Here is a 23,163-nt window from a genome sequence, read left to right on the forward strand (position 1 = left end):
CTGGCATGCACCTTGCATTAGGTTAACCCTCAGCATCAAAATAAGAAAACAGTCTTAGTCGGAGGCTGGAAACAAATCAGAGAGAGACACAAGGCACAGAGACAGTAACATTTCAGGCAACCATGAACCACCTTCAGGATAGTGTTCGTATAAAGTGACGTTTTTGTACAAAGCATCATTCACACAGTTGTGGTGATGCTAGAAGATACAGTACTGTCAGTTACAGGAAAGTATAGTGCATGCAATTATGCACAGTACCTGATTCTTGATGATCACAGTAAGCACTGTTAATGGTTTAAATTACTCTCATAATAATTTTTTAAAATTTATTTGATATTTTCTTCATTTACATTTCAAATGCTATCCCGAAAGTCCCATCTCCCCCCCAACCCCCGCCCTGCTCCCCTACCCACTCAGTCCCACTTCTTGGCCCTGGCATTCCCCTGTATTGGGGCATATAAAGTTTGCAAGACCAAGGGGCTTCTCTTCCCAACGATGGCCGAGTAGGCCATCTTCTGCTACAAATGCAGCTAGAGACACAAGCTCTGAGGGTACTGGTTAGTTCATATTGTTGTTCCACCTATAGGGTTGCAGACCCCTTCAGCTCCTTGGGTACTTCCTCTAGCTCCTCCATTGGGGGCCCTGTGTTCCATCCTATAGATGATTGTGAGCATCCATTTCTGTATTTGCCAGGCACTGGCAAAGCCTCACAGAAGACAGCTTATCAGGGTCCTTTCAGCAAAATCTTGCTGGCGTATGCAATAGTGTCTGGGTTTGGTGCCTGATTATGGGATGGATCCCCGGGTGGGGTAGTCTCTGGATGGTCCATCCTTTCGTCTTGGCTCCAAACTTTGTCTCTGCAACTCCTTCCATGGATAATTTATTCCCTATTCTAGGAAGGAATGAAGTATCCACGTGTTGGTCTTCCTTCTTGATTTTCTTGTGTTTTGGAAGTTGTATCTTGGGTATTCTACATTTCTGGCCTACTATCCACTTATCAGTGAGTACATATCAAGTGATTTCTTTTGTGATTGGGTTACCTCACTCAGGATGATGTCCTCCAGATGCATCCATTTGCCCAAGAATTTTCATTATTTATAAGGCTGCTATGAACATAGTGGAGTATGTGTCCTTACCAGTTGGAACATCTTCTGGATATATGCCCAGCAGAGGTATTGCTGGATCTACTGGTAGTATGTCCAGTTTTCTGAGGAACCACCAGACTGATTTCCAGAGTGGTTGTACCAGCTTGCAATCCCTCCAGCAATGGAGGAGTGTTCCTCTTTCTCCACATCCTCGCCAGCATCTGCTGTCACGTGAATTTTTGATCCTAGCCATTCTGACTGGTATGAGGTGGAATCTCAGGGTTGTTTTGATTTGCATTTCCCTGATGACTAAGGATGGTGAACATTTTTTCAGGTACTTCTCAGCCCTTCAGTATTCCTTGCTTGAGAATTCTTTGTTTAGCTCTGTACCCCATTTTTTAATGGTGTTATTTAATTTTCTGGAGTCCACCTTTTTGAGTTCTTTATATATATATTGGATGTTAGTCCCCTATCTGATTTAAGATTGGTAAAGATCCTTTCCCAATCTGTTGGTGGCCTTTTTGTCTTATTGACAGTATCTTTTGCCCTAAAGAAGCTTTGCAATTTTATGAGGTCCCATTTGTCCATTCTTAATCTTACAGCACAAGCCATTGCTATTCTGTTTAGGAATTTTTCACCTGTGCCCATATCTTCAAGGGTTTTCCCCACTTTCTTCTCTATATATTTCAGTATCTCTGGTTTTATGTGGAGTTCTTTGATCCACTTAGACTTGAGCTTTATACAAGGAGATAAGAATGGATCAATTCACATTCTACATGATAACCACTAGTTGTGCTAGCACCATTTGTTGAAAATGCTGTCTTTTTTCCACTGGATGGTTTTAGCTCCCTTGTCAAAGATCAAGTGACCATAGGTGTGTGGGTTCATTTTTGGGTCTTCAATTCTATTCCATTGATGTACCTGTCTGTCACTGTACCAGTACCATGCAGTTTTTATCACAATTGCTCTCTAGTACAACTTGAGGTCAGGCATGGTGATTCCCCCAGAGGTTTTTTTATTGTTGAGAATAGTTTTTGTTATCCTAGGTTTTTTGTTATTCCACAGTAATTTGCAAATTGCCCTTTCTTACTCAGTGAAGAATTGAGTTGGAATTTTGATGGGGATTTCACTGAATCTGTAGATTGCTTTCGGCAGGATAGCAATTTTTACTACATTAATCCTACCAATCCTGAAGTCCCTTCCGGTCCACACCAGCACCAGGGTGCCTTGCCCACAGAGTCTCCGGACACCCGCAAGGAACCACACAGGAGTCCCCACGGGATCCTAAGACCTCTGGTGAGTGGAACACAGCATCTGCTCAAATCCAATCACTCGGGACCTGAGAATGCATTAACTAGGGAAGCAGATAACCTGGCCTGATCAGGGGCACAAGTCCCTTCCGGTTCACTCCAGCAGCGGACTTCCTTTTGCGCGGAGTTTCTGGACACCCCCAAGGTCCTCACAGGACCCTCCACAGGATCTTAAGACCTCTGGTGAGTGGAACACAACTTCTGCCAGAAGGCAGGTTCGAACACCAGATATCTGGGCACCTTCCCTGCAAGAGGAGAGCTTGCCTACAGAGAGTACTCTGACCACTGAAACTAAGGATAGAGCTAGTCTCCCAGGTCTGCGGATAGAGGCTAACATAATCACCTGAGGAACAAGCTCTAACCAGAGACAACTATAACAACTAGCTCCAAAGAATACCAGATGGCGAAAGGGAAACGTAAGAATCCTACTAACAGAAATTAAGACCACTCACCATCATCAGAACGCAGCACTCCCACCCCACCTAGTCCTGGGCACCCCAACACAACCGAAAAGATTGACCCGGATTTAAAAGCATATCTCATGATGATGGTAGAGTAAATCAAGAAGGACTTTAATAAATCACTTAAAGAAATACAGGATAACACTGCTAGAGAATTACAAGTCCTTAAAGAAAAACAGGAAAACACAACCAAACATGTAGAAGTCCTTAAAGAAAAACAAGAAAACACATCCAAACAGGTGATGGAAATGAACAAAACCATACTAGGCCTAAAAAGGGAAGTAGACACAATGAAGAAAACCCAAAGTGAGAAACGCTGGAGATAGAAACCCTAGGAAAGAGATCTGGAACCATAGATGCGAGCATCAGCAACAGAATACAAGAGATGGAAGAGAGAATCTCAGGTGCAGAAGATTCCATAGAGAACATCGGCACCACAATCAAAGAAAATACAAAATGCAAAAGATCCTAACTCAAAACATCCAGGAAATACAGGACACAATGAGAAGACCAAACCTACGGATAATAGGAGTTGATGAGAATGAAGATTTTCAACTTAAAGGGCCAGCAAATATCTTCAACAAAATTATAGAAGAAAACTTCCTAAACATAAAGAAAGAGATGCCCATGATCATACAAGAAGCATACAGAACTCCAAATAGACTGGACCAGAAAAGAAATTCCTCCCGACACATAGTAATCAGAACAACAAATGCACTAAATAAAGATAGAATATTAAAAGCAGTAAGGGAGAAAGGTCAAGTAACATATAAAGGCAGGCCCATCAGAATTACACCAGACTTTTCAACAGAGACTATGAAAGCCAGAAGAGCCTGGACAGATGTTCTACAGACACTAAGAGAACACAAATGCCAGCCCAGGCTACTATACCCGGCCAAACTCTCAATTAACAGAGATGGAAAAACCAAAGTATTCCATGACAAAACCAACTTCACACATTATCTTTCCACAAATCCAGCCCTTTAAAGGATAATAACAGAAAAAAAAACAATAAAAGGACAGAAATCACACCCTAGAAAAATCAAGAAAGTAACCCCTCAACAAACCAAAAAGAAGACAGCCACAAGAACAGAATGCCAACTCTAACAACAAAAATAAAAGGAAGCAACAATTACTTTTCCTTAATATCTCTAAATATCAATGGACTCAATTCCCCAATAAAAAGACATAGACTAACAGACTGGCTACACAAACAGGACCCAACATTCTGCTGCTTACAGGAAACCCACCTCAGGGAAAAAGACAGACACTACCTCAGAGTAAAAGGCTGGAAAATAATTTTCAAGCAAATGGTCTGAAGAAACAAGCTGGAGTAGCCATTCTAATATCGAATAAAATCGACTTCCAACCCAAAGTTATCAAAAAAGACAAGGAGGGTCACTTCATACACATCACAGGTAAAATCCTCCAAGAGGAACTCTCAATTCTGAATATCTATGCTCCAAATGCAAGGGCAGCCACATTCATTAAAGACACTTTAGTAAAGCTCAAAGCACACATTGCACCTCACACAATAATAGTGGGAGACTTCAACACACCACTTTCATCAACGGACAGATCGTGGGAACAGAAACTAAACAGGGACACAGTGAAACTAACAGAAGTTATGAAACAAATGGATCTAGCAGATATCTACAGAACATTTTATCCTAAAAAAAAAACCAGGATATACCTTCTCAGCACCTCACGGGACCTTCTCCAGAATCGACCATATAATTGGTCACAAAACAGGCCTCAACAGATAAAAAAAATATTGAAATTGTCCCATACATCCTATCAGGCCACCATGGACTAAGACTGATCTTCAATAACAACATAAATAATGGAAAGCCAACATTCACGTGGAAACTGAACAACACTCTTCTCAATGATACCTTGGTCAAGGAAGGAATAAAGAAATTAAAGACTTTTTAGAGTTTAATGAAAATGAAGCCACAACATACCCAAACCTATGGGACACAATGAAAGCATTTCTAAGAGGAAAACTCATAGCTCTGAGTGCCACCAAGAAAAAACTGGAGAGAGCACACACTAACAGCTTGACAACACATCTAAAAGCTCTAGAAAAAAGGAAGAAAATGCACCCAAGTGGAGTAGACGGCAGGAAATAATCAAACTCAGGGGTGAAATCAACCAAGTGGAAACAAGAATAACTATTCAAAGAATTAACCAAACGAAGAGCTGGTTCTTTGAGAAAATCAACAAAATAGATAAACCCTTAGATAGACTCACTAGAGGGCACAGGGACAGCATCCTAATTAACAAAATCAGAAATGAAAAGGGAGACATAACAACAGATCCTGAAGAAATCCAAAACACCATCAGATCCTTCTACAAAAGGCTATACTCAACAAAACTGGAAAACCTGGACGAAATGGACAAATTTCTAGACAGATAGCAGGTACCAAAGTCATATCAGGATCAACTTAACTATCTAAACAGTCCCATATCCCCTAAAGAAATAGAAGCAGTCATTAATAGTCTCCCAGCAAAAAAAAGCCCAGGACCAGATGGGTTTAGTGCAGAGTTCTATCAGACCTTCAAAGAAGATCTAATTCCAGTTCTGCACAAACTATTCCACAAAATAGAAGTAGAAGGTACTCTACCCAACTCATTCTATGAAGCCACAATTACTCTAATACCTAAACCACAGAAAGATCCAACAAAGATAGAGAACTTCAGACCAATTTCCCTTATGAATATAGATGCAAAAATATTCAATAAAATTCTCGCTAACCGAATCCAAGAACACATTAAAACAATCATCCATCCTGACCAAGTAGGTTTTATTCCAGGGATGCAGGGATGGTTTAATATACGGAAATCCATCAATGTAATCCATTATATAAACAAACTCAAAGAAAAAACCACATGATCATCTCGTTAGATGCAGAAGAAGCATTTGACAAAATCCAACAACCATTCATGATAAAAGTCTTGGAAAGATCAGGAATTCAAGGCCCATACCTAAACATGATAAAAGCAATCTACAGCAAACCAGTAGCCAACATCAAAGTAAATGGTGAGAAGCTGGAAGCAATCCCACTATAATCAGGGACTAGACAAGGCTGCCCACTTTCTCCCTACCTATTCAGTATACTTCTTGAAGTCCTAGCCAGAGCAATTCGACAACAAAAGGAGATCAAGGGGATACAAATTGGAAAAGATGAAGTCAAAATATCACTATTTGCAGATGATATGATAGTATATGTAAGTGACCTTAAAATTCCACCAGAGAAGTCCTAAACCTGATAATCAGCTTCGGTGAAGTAGCTGGATATAAAATTAACTCAAACAAGTCAATGGCCTTTCTCTACACAAAGAATAAACAGGCTGAGAAAGAAATTAGGGAAACAGCACCCTTCTCAATAGTCACAAATAATATAAAATATCTTGGCATGACTCTAACTAAGGAAGTGAAAGATCTGTATGATAAGAACTTCAAGTCTCTGAAGAAAGAAATTAAAGAAGATCTCAGAAGATGAAAAGATCTCCAATGCTCATGGATTGGCAGAATCAACATTGTAAAAATGGCTATCTTGCCAAAAGCAATCTACAGATTCAATGCAATCTCCATAAAAATTCCAACTCAATTCTTCAACGAATTAGAAAGAGCAATCTGCAAATTCAACTGGAATAACAAAAAACCTAGGATAGCAAAAACTCTTCTCAAGGATAAAAGAACCTCTGGTGGAATCACCATGCCTGACCTAAAGCTTTACTACAGAGCAATTGTAATAAAAAATGCATGGTACTGGTATAATGACAGGCAAGTAGACCAATGGAATAGAATTGAAGACCCAGAAATGAACCCACACACCTATGGTCACTTGATCTTCGACAAGGGAACTAAAACCATCAAGTGGAAGAAAGACAGCATTTTCAACAATTGGTGCTGGCACAACTGGTTGTTATCGTGTAGAAGAATGCGAATCGATCCATACTTATCTCCTTGTACTAAGGTCAAATCTAAGTGGATCAAGGAACTTCACATAAAACCAGAGACACTGAAACTTATAGAGGAGAAAGTGGGGAAAAGCCTTGAAGATATGGGCACAGGGGAAAAATTCCTGAATAGAACAGCAATGGCTTGTGCTGTAAGATCGAGAATTGACAAATGGGACCTCATGAAACTTCAAAGCTTCTGCAAGGCAAAAGACACTGTCAATAAGACAAAAAGGCCACCAACAGATTGGGAAAGGATCTTTACCTATCCTAAATCAGATAGGGGACTAATATTCAATATATATAAAGAACTCAAGAAAGTGAACTCCAGAAAATCAAATAACCCCATTAAAAAATGGAGCTCAGAGCTAAACAAAGAATTCTCACCTGAGGAATACCGAATGGCAGAGAAGCACCTGAAAAAATGCTCAGCATCCTTAATCATCAGAGAAATGTAAATCAAAACAACCCTGAGATTCCATCTCACACCAGTCAGAATGGCTAAGATCAAAAATTCAGGTGACAGCAGATGCTGGCGAGGATGTGGAGAAAGAGGAACACTCCTCCATTGTTGGTAGGATTGCAGGCTTGTACAACCACTCTGGAAATCAGTCTGGCGGTTCCTCAGAAAATTGGACATAGTACTACCGGAGGATCCCACAATACCTCTCCTGGGCATATATCCAGAAGAAGTCCCAACCGGTAAGAAGAACACATGCTCCACTATGTTCATAGCAGCCTTATTTATAATAGCCAGAAGCTGGAAAGAACCCAGATGCCCCTCAACAGAGGAATGGATACAGAAAATGTGGTACATTTACACAATGGAGTACTACTCAGCTATTAAAAAGAATGAATTTATGAAATTCCTAGCCAAATGGATGGACCAGGAGGGCATCATCCTGAGTGAGGTAACCCAATCACAAAGGAACTCACACAACATGTACTCACTGATAAGTGGATATTAGCCCAGAAACTTAGGATACCCAAGATATAAGATACAATTTGCTAAATGCATGAAACTCAAGAAGAACGAAGACCAAAGTGTGGACACTTTGCCCCTTCTTAGAATTGGGAACAAAACACCCATGGAAGGAGTTACAGAGACAAAATTTGGAGCTGTGACGAAAGGATGGACCATCTTGTGATTGCCATATCCAGGGATCCATCCCATAATCAGCTTCCAAACGCTGACACCATTGCATACACTAGCAAGATTTTGCTGAAAGGACCCAGATATAGCTGTCTCTTGTGAGACTATGCTGGGGCCTAGCAAACACAGAAGTGGAAACTCACAGTCAGCTATTGGATGGATCACAGGGCCCCCAATGGAGGAGCTAGAGAAAGTACCCAAGGAGCTAAAGGAAACTGCAACCCTATAGGTGGAACAACAATATGAACTAACCAGTTCCCCGGAGCTCTTGTCTCTAGCTGCATATGTATCAAAAGATGGCCTAGTCGGCCATCACTGGAAAGAGAGGCCCATTGGACACACAAACTCTATATGCCCCAGTACAGGGGAATGCCAGGGCCAAAAAAAAAAAAAAATTGGGAATAACTGGGTAGGGAAGTGGGGGGGGGAGGGTATGGGGGACTTTTGGGATAGCATTGGAAATGTAATTGAGGAAAATATGTAATAAAAATAAATAAATTTAAAAAAAATCCTACCAATCCATGAGCATGGGAGATCTTTCCATCTTCTGAGATTTCCTTCAATTTCTTTCTTCAGAGACTTGAAGTTCTTGTCATACAGATCTTTCACTTCCTTAGTTCCTTAGTGACTATTGAGAAGGGTGTTGTTTCCCTAATTTCTTTCTCAGCCTGTTTATTCTTTGTATAGAGAAAGGCCATTGACTTGTTTGAGTTTATTTTATATCCAGCTACTTCACCGAAGCTGTTTATCAGGTTTAGGAGTTCTCTGGTAGAATTTTTAGGGTCACTTATATATACTATCATATCATCTGCAAAAAGTGATATTTTGACTTCCTCTTTTCCAATTTGTATCCCCTTGATCTCCTTTTGTTGTCGAATTGCTCTTGCTAATACTTCAAGTACTATGTTGAAAAGGTAGGGAGAAAGTGGGCAGCCTTATCTAGTCCCTGATTATAGTGGGATTGCTTCCAACTTCTCTCCATTTAGTTTGATGTTGGCTACTGGTTTGCTGTATATTGCTTTTATTATGTTTAGGTATGGGCCTTGAATTTCTGATCTTTCCATGACTTTTAACATGAAGGGGTGTTGGATTTTGTCAAATGATTTCTCAGCATCTAATGAGATGATCATGTGATTTTTTTTTTTTTTTTGTCTTTGAGTTTGTTTATATAGTGAATTACGTTGATGGACTTCTGTATATTAAACCATCCCTGCATCCCTGGGATGAAGCCTACTTGGTCATGATGGATGATCATTTTGATGGGTTCTTGGATTCGGTTTGCGAGGATTTTATTGAATATTTTTGCATCAATATTCATAAGGTAAGTTGGTTTGAAGTTCTCTTTCTTTGTTGGATCTTTGTGTGGTTTAGGTATCAGAATAATTGTGGCTTCATAGAATGAATTGGGGAGAGTACCTTCGTTTGTATTTTGTGGAATAGTTTGTGCAGAACTGGAATTAGATCTTCTTTGAAGGTCTGATAGAACTCTGCACTAAACCCATCTGGTCCTGGGCTTTTTGTGGTTGGGACACTATTGATGACTGCTTCTATTTCTTTAGGGGAGATGGAACCGTTAAGATCGTTAATCTGATCCTGATTTAACTTTGGTACCTGGTATCTGTCTAGGAAGTTGTCCAGGTCTTCCAGTTTTGTTGAGTATAGCCTTTTGTAGTAGCATCTGATGATGTTTTGGATTTCCTCGGATCTGTTGTTATGTCTCCTTTTTCATTTCTGACTTTGTTAATTACGATACTGTCCCTGTGCCCTCTAGTTGTATGGCTAAGGGTTTATCTATCTTGTTGATTTTTCTCAAAGAACCAGCTCCTGGTTTTGCTGATTCTTTGAATAGTTCTTTTTGTTTCCACTTGGTTGATTTCAGTCCTAAGTTTGATTATTTCCTGCCTTACACCTCTCTTGGGTGAATTTGCTTCCTTTCGTTCTAGAGCTTCTACGTGTAATGTCAGCCTGGTAGTGTATGCTCTCTCTAGTTTCTTTTTGGAGGCACTCAGCGCTATGAGTTTTCCTCTTAGGACTGCTTTCATTGTGTCCCATAAGTTTGGGTATGTTGTGGCTTCTTTTTCATTAAACTCTAAAATGTCTTTAATTTCTTTTTTTATTTCTTCCTTGACCAAGGTACCATTGAGTAGAGTATTGTTCAGTTTCCACGTGAATGTTGGCTTTCTGTTATTTATGCTGTTATTGAAGATCAGCCTTCGTCTGTGGTAATCTGATAGGATGCATGGGATAATTTCAATATTTTTTTATCTGTTGAGGCCTGTTTTGTGACCAATTATATGGCCAATTTTGGAGGAGGTACCATGAGGTGCTGAGAAGAAGGTATATCCTTTCGTTTTAGGATAAAATGTTATGTAGATATCTGTTAAATCCATTTGTTTCGTAACTTCTGTTAGTGTCCATGTGTCTCTGTTTATTTTCTGTTTCCAGGATCTGTCCATTGGTGAGAGTGGGGTATTGAAGTCTCCCACTATTATTGTGTGAGGTGCAATGTGTGCTTTGAGCTTTACTAAAGTGTCTTTAACGAATGTGGCTGCCCGCGAATTTGGAGCATAGATATTTAGAATTGAGAGTTCACGTTGGTAGATTTTACCTTTGATGAGTATGAAGTGCCCCTCCTTGTCTTTTTTGATAACTTTGGGTTGGAAGTCAATTTTATTTGATATTAGAATGGCTACTCCAACTTGTTTCTTTGGATCATTTGCTTGGAAAATTATTTTCCAGCCTTTTACTCTGAGGTAGTGTCTGCCTTTATCCCTGAGGTGGGTTTCTTGTAAGCAGCAAAATGTTGGGTCCTGTTTGTGTAGCCAGTCTGTTAGTCTATGTCTTTTTATTGGGGATTGAGTCCATTTATAATAAGAGAAATCAAAGAAAAGGAATTGTTGCTTCCTGTCATTTTTGTTGTTAAGGTTGGGAATCTGTTCTTGTGGCTGTCTTCTTTTAGTTTTGTTAAAGGATTATTTTCTTGCTTTTTCTAGGGTGTAGTTTCCATCCTTGTGTTGGTGTTTTCCCTTTATTATCCTTTGAAGGGCTAGATTCATGGAAAGATATTGTGTGAATTTGGTTTTGTCATGGAATACTTTGGTTTCTCCATCTATGGTAATTGAGCATTTTGCTGGATATAATAGCATTCTCTTAGTGTCTGTATAACATCTGTCGAGAATCTTGTGGCTTTCATAGTCTCTGGTCAGAAGTCTGGAGAAATTCTAATAGGCCTGCCTTTATATGTTACTTGACCTTTTTCTCTTACTGCTTTTAATATTCTGTCTTTATTTAGTGCATTTGTTGTTCTGATTGTGTCAGGAGGAATTTCTTTTCTGGCCCAGTCTATTTGGAGTTCTGTAGGCTTCTTGTATGTTCATGGGCATCTCTTTCTTTAGGTTTGGGAAGTTTTCTTCTATAATTTTGAAGATATTTGCTGGCCCTTTACGTTGAAAATCTTCTTTCTCATCTACTCCTATTATCCGTAGGTTTGGTCTTCTCATTGTGTCCTGGATTTCCTTAATATTTTGAGTCAGGATCTTTTTGTATTTTGCATTTTCTTTGGTAGATGTGTCCATGTTCACTATGGAATCTTCTGCACCTGAGATTCTCTCTTCCATCTCTTGTATTCTGTTGCTGATGCTCACATCTATGGTTCCTGGTTTCTTTCCTAGTGTTTATATCTCCAGAGTTGTCTCCCTTTGGGTTTTCTTCATTGTTTCTACTTCCATTTTTAGATCTTGGATGGTTTTGTTCAATTCCATCACCTATTTGGTTGTGTTTTCCTGTAATTCTTTAAGGGAATTTTGTGTTTCTTCTGCCTGTTTAGCAGTGTTTGCCTGTAGTTCTTTAAGGACTTCTACCTGTTTAGCAGTGTTCTCCTGTAATTCCTTGAGGAATTTTTGTGTTTCCTCTTTAAGGGCTTCTACTTGTTTAGTAGTATTCTCCTGTAATTCCTTGAGGGATTTTTGTGCTTCCTCTTTAAGGGCTTCTACCTGTTTAGCAGTGTTCTCCTGTATTTCTTTAAGTGAGTTATTAATGCCCTTCTTAAAATCTTCTATCATCATGTGATATGATTTTAAATCTACGTCTTGCTTTTCAGGTGTGTTCAGGTATCCAGGATTCGTGGTGGGTGTACTGGGTTCTAATGATGCCCAGTGTTCTTGGTTTCTGTTAGTAAGATTTTTAAGTTTGCCTTTCGCCATCTGGAAATCTCTGGTGTTAATGATCAAGCTGTCTCTGGTTGGAGCTTGATCCTCCTATGATTCTGTTAGCCTCCATCAGCACTCCTGGAAGTCCAACTCTCACGTGAGTTCCAGTGGTCAGAGCACTCTCTGCAGGTAAGCTCTCCTCTTGCAGAGCAGGTATCCAGCAGTCTGGGGCTCTGATCCACCTCCTGAGTTCTGGGGTCAGAACCCTTCCTGTTGGCCAACTCTCCTCTGGCAAGGAATGTGCCCAGAAGTCTGGGTCTCAGCTCTGCCTCCTGGCTGAGGATGAAGGCCTGAGGGGTCCCTGACCAAGAAGCTCTGTTACTTCTATTGCCCGAGTGCTCTCAGGTGATTAGGAGTTCCTGGGTGTGCTAGGGGTCCTGCAGCACGGAGAGTCCTCTGGTGTCCTAGACACCCTCAACCGGGTTCAAACAGAAGATTGGGGGACTGGCCCCGAGCTGAATGGATCTCAGCTTCTGGTCAGGTGGGATTCCTTTGTCCGTGTTCCTGCAGGCACAAGACCCTCTGCGATTCCTTGGAGCTGATCTTGCGTTCAACTCACCCATGATCCCGAGGTGATCCCGAGGTCCTGATGCAAGGAGAGCACTCTGGAGCCCTTAGTGGCCTCTGCTGGGCTCAGAAGGAAGATGGCAAGGCACTTTTATAACAATTTACTTTTATTTTTTTAAACTATATGCCTTGTTTTTTATTTATTCTGGGTGAGAGTGTGCACACACATGTGCTATGGCACTTATGTGGAGGACAGAGGTCAGAGGATACTTCAGCCTGCAAAAATCCATTCTTCACCTTGACTGTAAGGGATCTATAAGGTTGTCAGGCTTGGTAGCAAGCATCTTTCCCATCTCTCTTTTCTGTCTCTCAGAGCCTCCTTCTTACAATATCTTCTTAACACAATGACTATACTTTAAATATTCAACAAGAATGTTCATGTTGTTTGGCTTGACGGTCTCTAAGTCCATAGCTCACCCTATCCCCAGATCCTTCTCTGGATGTGCAAATGCATCATCCGCCACCATTCATTCATGCATGCATGCATTCACTCATTTGGTTTTTCATTCAGTATCTCAAGTTCTAGCTACTATTCCAGGTAACAGGTCCTAGTGTGAATAAAACTGACAAATACCTCTACTACAGGATCACTCTAGAGAATCTCTCTAGAATTCTCCAGAGAATTCTCTCTCTATCTCTCTAGTAGAGAAACAGACAACTATCCTAGAAAGAGGCATGCTGAAGAAGGAAAATACAAGTAAGACAGCAGATACAAAGTGCTAAGCCAGACAGCAAAGGACTGGCTGGAAATGAAGAAAATCTTGAGGCACGGGTATGAAGAAAGAAGGGTCCAGGAGCAGAGACCACAGAAGCCGAGCACTTGAGGCAGGACACCGCACAGCCTATGCAAAGAACAGTAAGAAAGCCAGTGCAGCTGGAAAGGGGCAGAGAGGAGGCCTGAAAGCGAGGACCTACAAAGCCAGGTAGCTCCGGAATCCACTGCAAGTCCTTGGCTTTCACTGGGAAGAAGAAGAGAAACAGGCACAAAAGGAAGAACAGGAGTGATGGGCACAATACCAGAATACTCAGCAGCTCTGGACCAGAATCAGGTGGAGTGCATAAAGCTGGAAAATCAGGGAAAGGTTGCTAAAGATACTAAAAGACTAAGAGATGAGAAAGAGTGGGACTTGGAGCCAAAATCAGAAACCCACTTCAATAAAAACAGGATTCTGCCTCTTTATTGCCAAAAATATTTCACATAATCTAGGGAAGGGTGGACAGAGACAGCAAGGCCATGCTGTAATGTATTTATGTTCTCGATTTCTCATTTGCATTGGCAGGAACTTCAATGGCTGTAATTGCAAACAGCCTATTATGAAAATTGTATTACCAATAAATTTCTATTATAAAGACTCATGTCATACTTAGAAACTTGATTTCTAAATACCATTCCATTGCAGGCCCATTTGCTGCCAAGTGCCCATCTGTTCTGCATTTCATCCTCACTCCCCCTCCATTGAGAAGCTTCTGGAGAGCTGTCAGAGGGAGTAGAGGCTATTGCTACTGTGATGGACATATGGTGCATGCTAGGAAAACTGTGACTTATTTCAATTCCTCCTTTGTGGACAAATCTCTCAATATAACCTCTTCACTTGTCCAAGCAGTTGAAACAAAGCTCCCATTGTTCTCCCAGTTATTGCTCATAATGTTCTAAGTGTGCATCTCTGTGTGGATCTTTACAATGCATTCCCACTGTCATCTCTTCTCCAGCCCTGCCCTCACTAAAGGGTTCTACTTTGGGCTGGGGGGATGGCTCAGCACTGACTGCTCTTCCAGAGGTCCTGAGTTCAATTCCCAGCAACCACATGGTGGCTCACAACCATCTATTATGGGGTCTGATGCCCTCTTCTGGTGTGTCTGAAGACAGCTATAACATACACATATTTATTAAATAAATAAATAAATAAGGGTCCTGCTTTACTCAGACCCCTCTAGAAGTCCTCTTTGACATTTGGGGTCACACTGCCACCTTTGGATAGCACTTAAAATCATTTATGTAGTGCAATGAGAAGAAAGGGATGCCAGTGAAGACAAAGCCCATGTAAACAGACACAGCCTGAATATGTGTTCAGAGGTTGGGCTAAGTCACAGCAGAGGCTTAGGTAGAATGACTTTGTTTAAAATGCAAGAGGAGGCTTGGAATTCACCTAGAGCAACACCCTCATTTTATAGATGAAATAATAAGGTACAGAAAATGTGTCAAAGTGCCTGAAGACAGTGATTCAATCTAGTTTAAACAAGAAGAAATACATTTTACCACATAAAGTGAGACTCAACCCTGTGTGGAGATCCAAGGACTGCTCTTCCTTCCAACAGTCCTCGTCACTAACCTTCCTGCTGCAGTCGTTTGAGGAGTCCTGGGAGTTAAGAGAGAGTGATAGAAAAGAAGCCAGGGTTTAACTTGAGTCCCTTTTAGAAAATGAAGACCTACCTAAGCAGGAAGGTCTTACCCATTTCTTAAGTTGATCTCTGGTGAGAAAAAAGGCATTTCAGGATGGGCCAGGTTAAAGCCCTGAACTAAGCCTAATATAGAATAAATGCTAGAGAGTCCAGACTAATGGCCACAATCGTCATGGATCTGAGGCTGCTCTCAATCCTCTATCTGTCCTGCCACATGTGTAAGGGTTCGCATGTTTTCATGTACTCCAATCAACTCAACTCCTCCCATTTTACAACCTTTTCTCAGGAGGATACTTGCCCTTTCTCTAAGTACTTCAGGCTTCTACAAAAGAAGCATGGGGCAACTGTAAGCATTGACTTGGAGCCAGACCTTCACCACTCCACTGCCCATTATACCTTAAGGTACAGGACAAATTCACTTGGGATTAGAATGGGGAATGATGGAATCTACCTCACAGATTTGAGAGCCATTAAATCAGTTAACATATGTGAAGTGTTCATACCCTACCTGATAAGTCCTCTCTTAAGTGTGTTCTCTGAGGAAAGGGCATCTCCTATCTTGTCTCTTCTTTTAAGTACAAACTCCTGCTGTCTATAGAGAACAACCTCCCTGCCATCCCACATGATCTCAGCATAGTTCTTAGTATGAACAGCTCCCAATCCACACTGGGCAAATGGGAGACAAATGCCAAGATAGGCCCATCTCACCAGTTTCTGGAATCTGAAGCTTAAGCAGAACAATTAGAAGACAGAAAGCAGTTAAAACCCAGTCTCACTGGTGCTATCGCCTTTTAGAGGCTTCTCCTGAGCTTTTGCTCCCTAGACTCCAACTATTTGCACTTTCAAAACTTTAATCAACATTCTTCCTTTGATTTGCTTAGCTGCTAAACACCTTTAACAACCACCTCTTTTTCTGAAATAGGACAATAATTTTTCAGTTCTTCTATAAAAATTATCATGGACAAACAGGACTCCTTGGAATAAACAATGAAGTGGCTTTATTTTGGTGTCTTCTTTAGTCCCCAAATCTGGTCAGAGCTCTTCTCTGGGCCCCGTATGGGTGGTATAGAAGGGAAGATAGTAGCTCTGAAATCAGACATACTGGTCGATTTTCTAGCTCTACATCTATGTAATTTACTGCCTCATTACTTCAATTACTGTACCTGAAAAATGAGGTAATCTCCCTCATTGATTCACTGATTCAAAATGACTCCCCTTGGGCACCAGCTTGACACAATGGAAAATGGGAAATGTTAAGAGAGCTGATGGCAGAGGTGCCTGAAGGATGTCTCTCTTCCTCACGGTCATGGCATCAGGACCTGAGAATCTTGCTTCCACACCCTTTTCATTAGACGCCACTTCCAGTCTTCTAGACACAATCAACCCAGCACACGCTTCACTGGGATAAACCTCTCTGCAGGAATGACCATCAGTGGAAGCTCATGACATGCCTATGCTTTTCTATTCTGTATAACTTAGAACATCACCATTGCCACAACAAAAGTGTTCCATGAAGAAGGAATGCTGGTTTATCTTCTACCGCGTCCTCATATTTCTTAGCTCACAGAAAGACCTTACATGTTAGCCTCTGAGGAGCGTTCAATCACAAGGAGCTTGGGAAGAGCTTCGAGCCCTTCACTAGTTCCTCCTTGGTTCTATAGGCACAGAGAAAAGACAAAGTCCCAATCTTTGCATTTTCTTCCCACCCTGGGCACCAGAAAAATGGCTGAAAACTTCAGATGCTACAAATTAATTCCAAAATGATTGGAAATTCCAACTCTATCAGTTACCATTTAGATTTTAAACTATAATGCCTGTCTTGTTTTAAAATACAGAATAGATATAATAAACTTTCATTTTATTACTAATATATTCTTTTTAAAAAAAGGAATAGCAGGGGTTGGAGAACTGGTTTAGTTGGTTGAAAGCACTGACTGCTTTTGCAGAGGACCCTAGTTTGGTTCCAGCATCCATATGGCAGCTCACAACTTAACTCCAGTGTGAACAGATCTGACAACTTCTAAACTTCATGGGAATCAGGCATGGTACACATTCATTCATTCAGGCAAAACACTCACTCACTCATACATACATACATACATACATACATACATACATACATACAGCCGGACAGTGGTGTGGCACATGCCTTTAATCCCAGCACTTGGAAGGCAGAGGCAGGCAGATTTCTGAGTTCGAGGCTAGGCTGGTCTATAGATTGAGTTCCAAGACAGTCAGGGCTACACAGAGAAACCCTGTCTCAAAAAAAAAAAAATACATACATACATACATACATACATATATACATGTAAAAATATGATAATTCTCCTAAGAATTGTTGATAAAAGGCAAAGTTGAAAGGTATGATGTTTTTATTGTCATGTCAAAAAAAAGTTCTTTTTGTTTCTGAAACACAATATAACTTAAAGTATATATGGTCTTTGATTTCTTGAAGTATGAAAAAAAAGTATACCTAGAAACAAAAATATCACCCAGTGATGCCCAACTCATAGTTTTAAAATACAAAATATGGTACTGACTCAAAGCTATGTAGGTTGCATTTAGTCATCTGAGAAAGCCAAGAACAAAGAGAAACTGGAATCCCAGACTATAAAACTATAAAACTATCTATCAAATGGAGATCCATAAACAGACTCACTTCTCTGAAACTGCTAAAAGCTTGTTAAATATGATGGCAGTCCTATACAATGCCATACTCATTGGCTTATTATGCTTAGTAGGTATGATTATTTATGTATTTAGATATATAAATATTATCCATTATGAATTTTTCTACTGGAGTAGTGTCTCAGTCATTCTTTCTTTCTTCTTTTAAAAATCAGATCTCCCTTCCAGTCTGGACCAGTGCCCTGAGCAGACCTCTGCAGCCAGTCCCAAAACACCCAGAGTAAGCTCCACTCCCAGGGGCTCTAACATGCCCAGGTATCACAGAATCAGAGGTGAGGAGGACACAACATCTGTCCCAATACTGGAAGTAACTGGGACCAGTGGGATCCAGGCACCCAGGAACTCCATTCAACCAGTGACACAAGTTCCTTCCGGTCTGGGCCAGTGCCCTGAGCAGACCTTGGGCCCGAACTCCACAGCCAGTCCCACAAAACCCAGAAGAAGCTCCACTCCCAGGTGCTCTAACACGCCCAGGATCACAGGATCACAGGATCACAGGAGCTTGGTCACACCAGGGTCTCAGACACCAGGATCTCAGGATATGAGAGGCAGCTTGACTTCCAGGAGCTCTGACACACACAGATCTCAGGATCACAGAGAGAGCTGAACTCTAAGAAGTTCTGATACATCCAGGATCACAGGAAGGACAGGCTTCAGTCAGATATATCAAGGGCAGGTAGCACTAGAGATAATCAGATGGCAGGAGGCAAGCATAAGAACATAAGCAACAGAAACCAAGGTTATTTGGTATCATCAGAACCCAATTCTAATTCTTCCACCATAGCAAGTCCTGGATACACCATCACACCAGAAAAGCAAAATTCGGATCTAAAATCACTTCTCCTGACAATGATAGGAGACGTTAAGAAGGACATAAATAACTCCCTTAAAGAAATACAGGAGAACACAGATAAACAGCTAGAAGTCCTTCAAGAGGAAACACAAAAAAAAAAATCCCTTATAGAATTACAGGAAAACACAATCAAACGGGCGAAGGAAATGAATAAAACCATCCAAAATCTAAAAATGGAAATAGAAACAATAAAGAAATCATTAAGGGAGACAACCCTGGAGTTAGAAAACCTAGGAAATATATCAGGAGTCATAGATGCAAGCATCACCAACAGAATACAAGAGATAGAAGAGAGAATCTCAGGGGGAGAAGATACTATTGAAAGCATTGACACAACAGTCAAAGAAAATGCAAAAAGCAAAAAGCTCCTAACCCAAAACATCTAGGAAATCAGGACACAATGAGAAGACAAAACCTAAAGATAAAAGTTATAGAAGAGAGTGAAGATTCCCATCTTAAAGGGCCAGTAAATATCTTCAACAAAATTATAGAAGAAAACTTCCCTAACCTAAAGAAAGAGATGTCCATGAACATACAAGAAGCCTACAGAACTCCAAATAGACTGGACCAGAAAAGAAATTCCTCCTGTCACATAATAACCAAAACAACAAATGCACTAAACAAAGGAAAAAATTTAAAAGCAGTAAGGGAAAATGGTCAAGTAACATATAAAGGCAGACCTATCAGAATTACACCAGATTTCTCACCAGAGACTATGAAAGCTAGAAGATCCTGGGCAGATATCATACAGATCCTAAGAGAACACAAATGCCAGTCCAGGCTACTATACCCAGCAAAACTCTCAATTACCATAGATGGAGAAAACAAGATAATCCATGACAAAATCAAATTTACACAATTTTTCCCATAAATCCAGCCCTACAAAGGATAATAGATGGAAAACACCAACACAAGGAGGGAAACTACACCCTAGAAAAGGCAAGAAAGTGGTCTTTCAACAAACCCAAAAGAAAATAGCCACACAAACATAATTCCACCTCTCACAACAAAAATAGCAGGAAGTAACAATCACTTTTCCTTAATATCTCTTATCAATGGACTCAATTCCCCAATAAAAAAACATAGACTAAAGATTGGCTATGTAAACAGGACCCAGCATTTTGCTACAGGAAACACCTCAGTGACAAAGACAGACACTACCTCAGAGTAAAAGGTTGGAAAATAATTTCCAAAGCAAATGGTCCCAAGAAACAAGCTGGTGTATCCATTCTAATATCGAATAAGATCAACTTTCAACCAAAAGTTATCAAAAAAGATAAGAAAGGACACTTCATACTGGTCAAAGGAAAAATCTACCAAGATGAACTCTCAATTCTGAACATCTATGCTCTAAATGCATGGGCACCCACATTCATAAAAGAAACTTTACTAAAGCTCAAAACACACATTGAATCCCACACAATAATAATGGGAGACTTCAAAGACTACAGCAAAGGACAGATCATGGAAACAGAAACTAAACAGAGACACAGTGAAACTAATAGATGTTATGAACCAAATGGATCTAACAGATATTATAGAACATTTCATCCTGAAGCAAAAGAATATATCTTCTTCTTAGCACCTCATAGTACCTTTTCCAAAACTGACCATATAACTGGTCACAAAACAGGCCTCATCAGATACAAGAAGATTGAAATTATCCCATGCACCCTATCAGATCACCATGAACTAAGGCTGGTCTTCAATACCAACAAAAACCAATGGAAAGCTCACATACACATGGAAGCTAAACAATGCTCTACTCAATGATAATTTGATCAAGCAAGAAAAAGAAAGAAATTAAAGGCTTTTTAGAATTTAATGAAAATGAAGAAACATCATACCAAAACTTATGGAACACAATGAAAGCAGTGATAAGAGGAAAACCCATAGCTCAAAGTGCCTCCAAAAAAAAAAAAAAAAAAACTGGAGAGAGCTTACACTAGCAGCTTGACAGCATACCTGAAAGCTCTAGATCAAAAATGAAGCAAATACATCCAAGAGGAATAGACCACAGGAAATAAACTCAGGGCTGAAATCAACCAAATAGAAACAAAAAGAACTATACAAAGAATCAGCAAAACCAGGAGCTGGTTCTTTAAGAAGATCAACAAGATAGATAAACCCTTAGCCAGACTAACCAAAGGGCACAGAGACAGTATCCAAAATAATAAAATCAGAAATGAAAAGGGAGACATAACAAAAAAATATGTTTTAAAATATTCTGTCTGTTGAATATTAACAGTTGAAAATATTAAAATCATGTTCTACAAACATCATGGAAATATCACTGATAATTTTTCTCACTGTGCTTGAAATTAGCATTTTCTTAATGTTTAAGTTCAAAGAGTTTTTGCTATTTTGAAACTTTTAAAATATACTTACAGATAAGATAATTTCTCTCAGCCAGGCATGGTGGCACACACCTTTAATCCCAGCACTCGGGAGGCAGAGGCAGGCGGATTTCGAGAGTTCGAGGCCAGCCTGGTCTACAAAGTGAGTTCCAGGACAGCCAGGGCTACAGAGAAACCCTGTCTCAAAAACAAAAACAAAAAAAATTAATTTCTCTCCTAGAAACACTGACAATCTTTTTTAAGTAAACTGATTGTTAGACAACATACACAGATATAGAATGTGTTTCAAATACTCTCTTACTATGTCAGATAGTAAGGGCTTTTGAATATATTTCCTAATGATTCATTTTTAATATTTTATGCTCTTTTACTATGCTTAATTCCCAAAGAATATATTGTATGTTTTGAAACAATTTAGTATTCAACATTAGATATAGGATCCTCAGTTATGGATAGTATTAAATATTCATTAATGATATTTTTAGAGTATAAAAGGCGATGATCAAATTTTTTATGTATTATTTTATTCTCAAAATATTCAATATTATTAATATGTTTAATGTATAAAATGCATTTAAATTAAAAAAGTTTAAGAAAAAAATAGGATCTCACGTAGCCAAGGATGGCCTTGAACTGGCTAAGTAGCCAATGATGATCATGAATTACTGATTCTTCCACCTTCATCTCCCAAGTGCTGGAATTACAAGTTAACTTCCTTTCTACAGAGAAGGAAGAGGATGAAGAATGAGAGAAAAACAAAAGAAAGCCTCATGTCTTACTTGGATGGGGCAAGGCAGCCTGGTGCAATCACGTTCTGGTTTTCCTCCACAGCCTGGACAGCAGTGAGCTCGGCCATGTTGACCATCACGTCGTGGGTGTGGCCTGGAAGCTGTGGAAGCACTGACATGATCTTCTCTACTAAGTTGTCTCCGTGGTGTCCAACCGCTCCTGTTTAACCACAAAAGCAAATGTGAACTCAAAGTGGACATTAAGATGTTAACTGGATGCATGCTTTATAATCCATGCACCTCTTCTACCAAAAGATGTTTAATAACACCAACATAGAAGTTTGCTCTTTATCACATAAATTACGTTCTCAATTACCTAGCAAATCAGCCTTAGCTCTGTGATGACAGAGGTGCACTCACTCTAGTTCACCTGGCACCCACCATCTCTACCATAAAAAGGCAACCACAGGCTCTCACTACGTATTTGTTGACGAAGGGGAAGAGTAAGTGGACTCAGCCTTTTGGTACCAGCTCACAGGAAAATATTTTCCAATATTTACTGGATGCCTTCTGTATACCAAGCATTGCTCTAAGACCTGTAATTATACCAACTGCAGGGATAATGGATAAACGATGGACTGAGGATGTAGCTTAACTGGATGATTACGGCATAAAGCCCTGGTGATTTCCAGTACCACATAAAACTGGGTGGCAGCCCATGCCTGGAATCCTAGCACTTAGGAGGTGGAGGCAGGACATTCAGACGTTCAAGATCATATTCAGCTACACAGTGAGTTTGAGACCAGTCTGAAGAACGTAAGTGGGAGCCTATCTGAATATCAATATTTAAGTTATAATAATAAATGTATTCTAACTGAAATTCAAGACAATGATACAGTTCAATTCTTCTGTGAAATTAAGTTATATGTCCAAAACCCATCAGTGCTTAGAAGGCATTACTCCAATCATGGATGGCATTTGGTATAGCTACTTCCAGTCTGCTTGCTCACATGTTGCCTCTCTGTCCCTCTATGTTCTGCCACGCCATATTAATAGTACAGAAGAACTAATTAGGAAAAACAAATAAGGAATCCACGAGGTCATCATCATCACCATCATCATCCTCACTCACTGTAACAACTAACATATATATCCAGGGATCATGGTGCACCATGTACCAAATCCTACGCCGTGAATTTATAATTGATAATTAATTGCAGCAACAAATCTTTATTGTGAATTATTATGTTCATTCACACAGTAAAGATTTCATTTAAATCACCTGCTCAAGCAAACACTTTACTTATTAATTACAAAGTGTAATGGCTATTCTTCGTTGTCAACTTGACTACATCTGAGGCTAAATAAATGGACAGGTGGAGGGCAC

At 40.0% G+C, this 23,163-nt stretch overlaps 1 protein-coding gene across 3 annotated transcripts in view; it reads right to left on the reverse strand.

Annotated features, from left to right (window-relative positions):
- The window catches only part of Scfd2 (Sec1 family domain containing 2), a 326,927-nt gene that overhangs the window by 292,841 nt on the left and 10,923 nt on the right, over positions 1 to 23,163 (reverse strand). For all 3 annotated transcript variants that reach the window (NM_001286437.1, NM_001114660.2, NM_178672.7), the window contains exon 2: positions 21,828 to 21,996. In NM_001286437.1, the coding sequence (NP_001273366.1) occupies positions 21,828 to 21,996 (169 nt within the window). The remainder of the gene's footprint in view (positions 1 to 21,827; positions 21,997 to 23,163) is intronic.

This window comes from Mus musculus, chromosome 5 (genome assembly GCF_000001635.26).
Source record: "Mus musculus strain C57BL/6J chromosome 5, GRCm38.p6 C57BL/6J".
Classification (NCBI taxonomy): Eukaryota; Metazoa; Chordata; class Mammalia; order Rodentia; family Muridae; genus Mus; species Mus musculus.